This window comes from Vicia villosa, linkage group LG3, assembly GCF_029867415.1.
Source record: "Vicia villosa cultivar HV-30 ecotype Madison, WI linkage group LG3, Vvil1.0, whole genome shotgun sequence".
NCBI lineage: Eukaryota > Viridiplantae > Streptophyta > Magnoliopsida > Fabales > Fabaceae > Vicia > Vicia villosa.
The window spans coordinates 17,436,609-17,446,416 of record NC_081182.1 but is presented as its reverse complement, the minus strand read 5'-3'; the positions used below and the strand labels follow the sequence as shown (position 1 = coordinate 17,446,416).

Here is a 9,808-nt window from a genome sequence, read left to right as displayed (position 1 = left end):
TATCCTATTTATTTTTAAGAAAATAATATTTATTAGAATATTTTTATTAAATATATTTAATAGTTACTAGAATTATTGAATAAAGTAAAAGTTAATCATAGAAGTTGTTTTAATAAAAAAAAAAGTATTTTCATTTCACATTGGACAGCAAATTATTTGAAATTATGAATAAATTTTCAACAACAAAAAAAGAGAAAAATGGTAGGGTTTGGAAACCTTAATTAAAGGAAAGAAATATTGTTTGTGCACTACATTTGTGCTTTTGAAAACAGACAGAGATAGATAGAAGCATGGATAGGCTTCTATCATCTTCTTCACCCCCTTCTCTCAAAACCCTCAAACCTTTACCATTTTCCAATCGACCATTTCAATATGCATCAACTTTCAATCTTTCCCCGTCAAAACGCTCTTTCTTCACACCAATTTCTTGTAACCGCCAAAACCCATCTCCATTATCATCATCATCATCTTCCATACAATCCAATCACTTTCCAACCCTTTCTTCAGAAAACTCGGTACCCCAACCCAATTCTCTCACTCAGATCGCAACCGGGGCTTTCCAGAAACCAAAGGTATTGTTGTATTTTCCCCCCTCATCTAAGTCAATTTTTTAGTTGTTATTTGTGTTTCAAGTTTGTTTCATGGGGAAATTCCACTTGATTATCTGAATTAGGGTTATTAATTTTATTAGGGTTATTTTTTGAAATTGAGATCTGTATGTATTTTATAATTCAATGATTTGGTTATTCTAGTCTGAAGTTAGGAATTTACTTGAGGGAAAGTGTAGGGATTTGGATAGGACTTTTATATTTAAACGTAATATTCAATGGATATAGCATCTGATTCCTTTCCTTTATGCAACTAAATCCAAAATATTGAAAGGTGAAGGATCTTTCTTGAAACTTATGTAAAAAGTGTCTCGGTTTCCGAAAACGACACCAACATTTGTTATTCTTTTAAAATGATTACAAGGGTTGACGTGTCGGTGTCATTGTTGTGTTTCTGGTGTCCGTGCTTCAGAGTAGAAACTTAAATTTCATGCTATATTTAGATTGAATTTAATTTAACAGTTCTGTTGCTGATTAAATCTTAACACTGTTTGGGGACTAGGGCATATTGTTTTTTTTTTCTCACAGGCTTTGTATATTTTTAGTTCCTTAAGTAACTTAGCTCTTCAATTAAATATTCTTGCCTATGAACCATGAGGATTAACATGGATTTTGAGTTGCATTACATGTACCTGGATAGAAATTTGGATGTATGAAAAGTTTCACTAGAAGATTACGGTGATGTAGGTGACTTGACATTTTAATTTATTGTCTTATGTGTGATATTCCATTCTTCAGTTTGATTTTGTTTTACATCTTTGAAAAGTCCAGTGTTTAAATATGTTTCTAAAAAATTGTTATGTATATTGTCTCAGGCAATAACAGCTCGGACTATTGTAATTCTCTCTGCTGTTGTAGCGTTCTTAATTCAACCAGCTATTGTACCAGCAGCCTTTGCAACGTTTCAAACGGCTGCCGGAGGTCCTGCTGCAGCTGCAGTTGGGGGAAAATTAATCCGCACTGAGCTCCTGAGTAGTGCTTGGACTGGTTTTTTTGCTGGCTGTTTGCACACTCTATCAGGGCCGGACCACCTTGCTGCTTTGGCTCCTTTATCTATTGGTCGCACCAGATTGGAGAGTGCTGCTGTAGGAGCCCTTTGGGGTTGTGGTCATGATGCTGGTCAACTTATCTTCGGCTTAATATTTTTAATATTGAAGGATCGACTTCACATTGAAATTATCCGAACTTGGGGCACTAGAGTGGTTGGTTTAACCCTGCTAGTAATTGGTGCTATGGGAATTAAAGAAGCTTCAGAAGCTGCTGCCCCATGTGTAGCCTTAGAAAATGGCGAGTGTGATGTGGGTGTCTATGAATCACTTAATAATCCATCACCCCGAAAGAAGAAGATTGGTTTTGCAACATTTGCGACAGGGATAGTTCATGGACTGCAACCAGATGCATTGATGATGGTATTGCCTGCCCTTGCTCTGCCTTCTCGTTTGGCCGGTGCTGCATTTCTCACCATGTTCTTAGTTGGAACCGTAGTTGCTATGGGAGGTTATACCGTGTTCATAGGTTCGTGTAGCCAGGCACTAAAGGATAGAGTACCTAGAATAACAGAGAAGCTGACTTGGGCTTCTTCCCTTATCGCAATAGCCCTTGGATTTGCCATCATTATTAGCCAGTTTTTTGGGTTTACACTCTACTAATACATCTTCAATCTGCAAGGTACCTTTTATTTACAAACACAGTTCGGGTCAAGAAAAAGTAGAGAGATATTAGGGAGAACTTTGTTTAGATTAAGTTCATGTGAAATTGTTTCTTATTGATTATTTGATTTTGCTTTTGAATGTCTATAGTTGTATGTTTAATGATTCTGCAGCTGAGAACTACGTAGCTCATTTCTCAAGTATTTATCGATTTGATTTTAGTTTATCTATGTTTAATACACGGCATTTGTTAAATAATTAGTGCATGTTATCATTTTCTTAATGTGTTTTTTTTTTTTCTTTCTCTTTAGGCCAGTTTCTTTATCAGTGTGGATTATACCGAGCATAATCAAAGAATGAAAGGATCTAAATCCTTAATAATTCAAAGATTTTTTTGACAATTTAATTTGAAGTTAGACTTCATTTTATTGACTTTTCTTAACCTCTCTCTTGCACCCCTCAATTCTTGACTCTGACTTGGTCATCGATGTTAACATTGCCAAGTTTGCCACCGCCCTCTTTACTCTAACATTGTTGTTATCTCTCTTCCAAAGTCATCGGTTTGAAAAACCAGTGCATGTCATGAATTATGATCCGATTTAGTATTTGAATCCAAGCAGAAAATATGTGTGATCATTGGGACGGATTTATCCAACCTATCATCGAAGCTCCGTAACAAGTTTTTTGGAGAGAAAACAGAAAGGAAAAGAAAATGCAGACTATGGTTTTAAATAACTCAATAACATCTGCTTGCAATTTTGATTGTTGGAATGTCATATAGTCAGCACATTGGTGGTGGTTGTATCGAGGTTAAACAATTATCCTCTCTATTTTTAAGGAAGAAATTATTTTTGGTAGGGGTGACAAAGACATACCAGGGGCGGGGCGGACATTGTTGAAGGGGTGAGTCTAAAAATTTTGATCCGTCGCAAAACAATAAAGGTGAGGGCATGATACTTTTAAGACTAAAAATTACAAAATCATGTTAATGTATTTGCTAAAGTCTGGAAAAAAAATGGGTTCCTCTTTAAAAAATGCAGACAAACTGCACTTATGAGTGGACCTATTTTGCCACCCTATATAGGGAAAAAATATCACAACAAAATTAATGTACGATTAAAAATCTTTAAAATCAAATTATAAAATATTACAAGTTATAGTATTTAGCAAAGAAAAATGCTTATTAGTAAGAAAGTGGAAAAACAAGAAATGCAAGAATAAATCCAACTATCCATTATTACCACAACCCCATGATCCCTATTAAAAAGGAAGTTAAATTTAAAATTAATTTAAAATTCACCACTAGAATAGTGACACATATTCATTCTTGCATTTCTTCTTCAAATTACTTTGTACTAAATAACACTAATCGGTGACTAATCGGTGTTGGCAATCGGCAGGTTTGTCCAATATTATTGATTCCCGCATTATTAATTTTCATGATGATGTTGCTTCTGTTCTTCTGGATATTTGTAGTAGTGAGGATAGTATGCTGGCAGGGAGAGTTGCGGTTATGATTGATATTTTGTGGAGAAACCGTAACAACATGATTTGGAACAATGAGAGTGATGCTTATTCTAAACTTGGTTTGAATGCTTTCTGTAGTTGGCAGGAGTGGTTTGTGGCTCAGGATATTGGTAGTCGAGATCATGTGCACCCTTATCAGCTGATATGGAGACCTCCGTTGGAAGGCAGATTAAAATGCAATGTTGACGCAGGATTTAATATTAATCGGGGTACTACTAATAGGGGCTGGTGTATTCGAGACCATATGGGGCATTTTTTTTCTGCTGGTACCGCTTGGGATTTTGGTTCCTTCCCAATCCTGGAAGCGGAAGCTTTGGCCCTCAAAGAAGCCATTCTTAGTGCTATTGATTTGCATCTGGAGTATATTATTTTTGAGAGTGATTCTCAAAATACGATTCATGCCATTTGTTCTGATGTTAATGGTTTCTCTGAGTTTAGTTCTATTATTTCGTCTATTCGTAGTTTATTGGATAATTTTCCCAACTTTGAGGTAAAGTTTGTAAAGCGCCAAGTGAATTCGGTTGCTCATGCTTTTAATGCGGCCAATTCTTGGACTAGGCGTAGTTTCTTTAATATGGTTCCTCCTTGTATTGACCATTTACTTATTAATGATATGAGTTGAGTTTCCTTGTTAAAAAAAAAATATTCAACATCATTTCTACATTAAAAATTGTAGTTATAAGTTTCAAAATCTAAATAATTAAGATTATAAATTGTTACAAATAAAATTATATTATTTTACTTCATCTTTAGAATTACAATTTTGAAAAAACTGCATACACTTGTCTTCTCGTGTATATATTGTTTTGGTTTAATTTAGAGTTGTCAAAATGAATAATTTAATCTTAAAAGGATCGGTTATGGTAGACTCTAGATTTTTTAGAGTTGAGTCCAAAAGATTCTATGTAATATGTTCTGAAGAATTATTATCTGAGTTCGGACTTAAATGGGCTTCGGGCTACGAAACACTTAACAGACTTTTTTATTTAAAAAAACTTTATAATACATTTTTAAGTACTATATTATCTCTTATAAATACTATAATGTGTTTCTAAATACAATATATATCTAAATTGTATAAAATAATACTTGAATATTTAGGATAAGCGAAAAATTAATATAATACGAAGAAAGAATGTTCATTATATTAATGTATTATATTTAAAAGAGAAAGATTGAGCATCCGAAACTGGTTGTGGAATGCCCTGGACATAACCATAGTGTCGCAGACACCTCTCAGGCAAGTGTCTAACGACTAAGGTCTCCCACCTCATATAACCAGAAAATAAAAAAGATTCATCAAACTCACTGTGGACTTTGTGACATGTGTATGGTGTCCAGATGATATCATCTACTGTCAGCGCATTAAGCCTCTTCATGTACTCTGCAACACCACCTGGATGTATTTGTCTGACCTTCCATCTCCTCGCCCGTAATTATTTTGAATATTTCTTATGATTGTAGCTCTTTATCTTTAAAGTAGTTAGTCTAATGAATAATCTATCCTACTATTTTCCGTCACTTACATCATGAAATCCAATTGTTGCTGGATCTCTCACAATGATAAGCTTGTATCTTTTCCTAAGTTGATTAGTCAAAGAAACATATTCATAACAGTTTAACACATGATAAAATGAAGCATTAACAAGACATCATTTACACAAAAGACTACATTATATTAAATTCACATTTCTCAACATAAAAGGTTTTAGCTCATGGTGAGCTTAGTACATACATCAATAATGGTTCCTAAGCAAAACATAATTAAATATGTGGTGAAAGAGAAATGATAATCTAAGAGAAACTTCTTCGTCTTCTTGCAACGGTTAGTCACCATGAGACGACTTCTGTTATGTTAGATACATGTAGTATTAGGGGTGGCAAAACAGGTCATGGCCCGTGCACCCGCCAAAAACTAGCGGGTTGATTTAGGATTTGGTGCCGCCTACTCGGCGTAGCCCACCTCACACAGCCGCCGTGCCACGCCGCACGCATTCGTTGGGCTGGCCCGCGGGCCAGAACCTATTTTGCCACTCGTAATCCCACCCTAACAAAAGTGATGTCTCACTACCCTCCCAATTAAAACGCCACCCCCAAATAAAAACATATGCTTACTACATGGAAATGCATATAACCAATGAAAAGGTAATACTGTTAATTCTTATAACACACCTCAAAGATAAAAAATCTTGCAATATGAGACCCATTTTGCTCCAACAAAAGTTTCTTTTCCTATAGAAGAAAATATCAGTCACACAAAAGAAATATCATCTTATTCAATATATCCTCTACCCTTAAGTAACAGACAAGAAAATAAAGAAGATCTAAGAAAAGTAATTCCAACTCCTTTAATATCTCATCCTTTGGCACCATCTCCAAAAGTAACATAACTAGCGGTGTGAGGCTTAATGTCCACCAAGAAATTCTTCAGTCATGTCATATCCTGGAACATCCACTGTCAAAGTATCAATCTTCTCTAGAAGAGACTCTAAAAGAGGTATGAGCTATGAGACTAGTGATGACATCCTTCATTTTCCACTCTTTTATAGTTTAAATCCTTACATGATTAGTCTGTAACATAATTATCATATGTGACCATACTTTCCACAGTAAAGACATTTCCAAATCTGAAGCTTGGCTCTAGTTTGACATGGTTTTTCAGCAGGAACAAATCTCATCACATGGTTTTTATTTTTATTTTTTAAATTCTAATAATTCAACCCTATACTAGTAGTTCTTCTACCTCCTTTTACATCTTGAAGAATTTCATCCAACATATCAGGCCCACTGTTCAACATTCTTATGGATTTGTTCATATTTCCAAGCTTTGATGTTAACAAAATCACTTCATCCTGGATATTAGAGGTATCAGCTAAACATTATTCCTTTTCATCCTATAGTTGAAATATGATTTCCTCCTGTTTTTATCCTAGCTGACATAACTCTTCACTTTTGTTGCACAGTTCTTTGTAAGAAGCAGTCAGTTCATCATAAGAAATTTCTATAACACATAAGTCTTCATCAGAATCCCACCTTCCAATTTAGGCAGTTACAAGTTTATCATATTCATTCTCAGGTTCACTTTCAGAGCTATCATCATCTAACCAAGAAATAGAAGTCCTTTAAGTTTATCTTGAGATATGTAGGATACTTTGCTCTAATGTGCTCAAAACCTTCACATCCATAACATTTAATGTCTTTACTTTGATTGGACTTCTCTTCTGTTCTGGTTTTTCTCTAAAAGTCATAGTTCTTACAGATGTCAGGTGAGATATTCTTGACATTAGGTCTTGACTTCCTATCCATTCTCTTCAACACTTTTTTGAATTGCCTCCCAAGTAGTACAATAATATTTGACATTCCTTAATTAGTATATGTCACATTGAGCCTCTTCAACTTCAGTGTTGGATACAAATACTATGCTCTTGTTTTTCTTTTCAGATTTCTCACTAATAGCCAGTTTAAAAGTTAGAAGTGACCCAACAAGTTCATCCACTCTCATGTTACTGATGTCTTGAGCTTCTTTAATGACCATTACCTTCATGTAAAATCTCTTAGGTAGAGATATGAGAATTTTTCTAACCCGTTTGTCTTCTGATATCTTTTCTCCCAAGACACTGCATGAATTGGCTATTTCAATAATGTTCATGTGAAAATATTGAATGCTCTAATCATCTTTCATCTTTAGAATCTCAAATATGGTGGTAAGAAGCTGAAGTCTAGACATCTTCACTTTAGATGTGCCTTCATTAGTGGTTCTTAGAATTTCCCAAGCATCTTTGGCCACAGTATATGTGTTTATTAACTTGAATATGTTTTTATTAACTCCATTGAATAGATTATTCAAGGCTTTGTAATTTTCAAGATCAACTTCATCTTCATCCTTAGACCAGTCCTCTTATGGCTTCAAAGTCTCCTTCCCATCGTTGTCCTTCAGAAAGAACAGGATGGTCCCAACCCTTTAGGACAACTTTTCAAGCCTTGTTATCCATAGATTTTAGGAAAGCCACCATACGTGCCTTCCAATATTCATAGTTGGCAGGGCCGACCCAACTTAATATGAGGCCTAAGGCGACTATTAAAATAATTTTTTTATTCATCCACTATAATTAAATATTTGATTTTTAAAAGAAGTTCTAAGATTTTTTACGACTAATTTTTTTGGTATCTACTATGAAACTAATTTTAATTTTATTAGTTAAATATTTACATTTTTTATTAAGGTTGAATTATCTTTCAATACAAAATTGAATATGAAATTCTCTTTGTACGGTGAGTCATATTGTTCACTCTCACATATTATGTTGATTAAACAAAAGTCTTTGTATTTTTAAAAGTTTTTATATAAGCAAGAGTAGCACAAGTAAAAATAAATTTTTACGAAATTAAAAATTATTTAAATAATAAAACTTATAATTATAAATAATTATTTAAACTAAAATTATGAAAAATATAATTTTTGTTTTTATCATGTTTTAATTATTATATAAGGCAAGGATTAAAAATATATATTTAATTTAAAATTAAATATGAAATTGATATTATGATTATATAAATAAAAAAATATTCAATAATAATTTATGTATTCAAATTATTCTAGAAAAATATTTTTTTCCTCATTAAAAAATGAAACAATGTTTAAAAAAAATCCAAAAAGTCTAGTTTTAATAAAAAGGATAGTAAAATTTTCTCTTTTGTAGCCCCAACAGATTTGAACATAGAATCTTTGAAATAAAACATCATTTCTTTACCAAGTGAGCTAAGCAAGCATCTAAACATAATTTTAGTTTTCGAAAAAATATACTGAATTTTAAATTGTTTAGGCCTATAATACCTTTAAGAGAAAAAATTGAGGCCTAAGGTGGGGGGCCTAGCCCGCCTTACCCTTGGATCGACCCAGATAGTTGGTGTCATCTAAGACTGGTGGTCTGTTATTGAATCCTCCTTCCTTGTCCTTGGTACCAAAAAGTAATTTCCATGGAGCTCACCCAAAACAAAATAGTGTCTACTCTAATGTCAATTAAAATTTTTGTACACATATATTAAATGTCGAACCAGATGTAACGACACGATGTAACGACACTGATATTAGATTAGTCACAACTACAAGAACAATTATGCAAGTAAGGTAAACTTCTCAAAGTAAATAACACAAATAATTGATAACCCAATTCAGTTCAACATCACCTACTTTGAGGGCATCCAAGCCATAGAGGAAATTTACTAAAATAGTATTAGTTTGAAGCCTAAGTAAACAACCTCTGTTTACAATCTTCTCACATAATCACTAGCCGTGCTATTTCTATCTAAGACACTCATAGATATGAGCCCCCTCTCACTTCCCTTTAATCACAAAACACTGATAACAACTTCAATTAAATAATAGAAGACACACTTCCAAGACACACAATCCACTCTTGCTTAAAAGCTTATGAGTGATTGACAAATTACAACTCAAACTCAATCCAACTCTGATATCAAGGTGTTAATAGAGTGGCTCACAATAAGCAACTAGGTAAAAAACCCGTGCGTTGCACGGGCGTATTAAAATATATTTAAATAATTTTTTAATTTTACACAATTTAATATTTAAAAATTAGTTGTATGTAAATTGAATGTGATTTTTTTATGAGTAAAATAATAATTTTGATATGTATTGTTGTAAAAGTGTGCTTTATTGTTTGTTTGAGAAGTAAAATAATAAAATGTATTTTTTGAGAAAAAAATATAATATTATTTTTAAGATTAAATTTTTTTTGTTTCTATATTCAAGAGTTTTTCATGTTGTTAAAACAAAAGAAAAGAAATAGTTGTATACAGTATTAAAATAGCGTATACATATGGTATCAGAGGTATTCTAAGACACATAAAAAGAAAAAGAAAATTACTGTAAAAAGTGATTTATTTATTTTTTGAGAAAATATAATGATTAGAAAATTAACTTTGATTTCAAATAAAAAAAATAAAAATCAAACACTTAAAATGAAATTACATTATTTTGAAATTCAATCACCTCAAAAATTT

General features: G+C 32.9%; 1 protein-coding gene across 1 annotated transcript; it reads left to right on the top strand.

Moving 5' to 3' along the window:
- The first annotated feature begins 233 nt into the window (after positions 1-233).
- Positions 234-2,483, top strand: LOC131660471 (chloroplast protein FOR GROWTH AND FERTILITY 2-like). The gene is made up of 2 exons (XM_058929715.1): positions 234-572; positions 1,424-2,483. The coding sequence occupies exons 1-2, from the start codon at positions 291-293 to the stop codon at positions 2,255-2,257; spliced, it is 1,116 nt and encodes a 371-aa protein (XP_058785698.1). The 5' UTR covers positions 234-290; the 3' UTR covers positions 2,258-2,483.
- The last annotated feature ends 7,325 nt before the right edge of the window (positions 2,484-9,808 follow it).

What these genes read in the sequence shown, in the direction of transcription:
- LOC131660471 (XM_058929715.1), top strand. Translation starts at nt 291, where the DNA reads ATGGATAGGCTTCTATCATCTTCTTCACCCCCTTCTCTCAAAACCCTC. An exon ending in GGGCTTTCCAGAAACCAAAG is followed by an intron (nt 573 to 1,423) that starts GTATTGTTGTAT and finishes ATATTGTCTCAG; the next exon opens with GCAATAACAGCTCGGACTAT.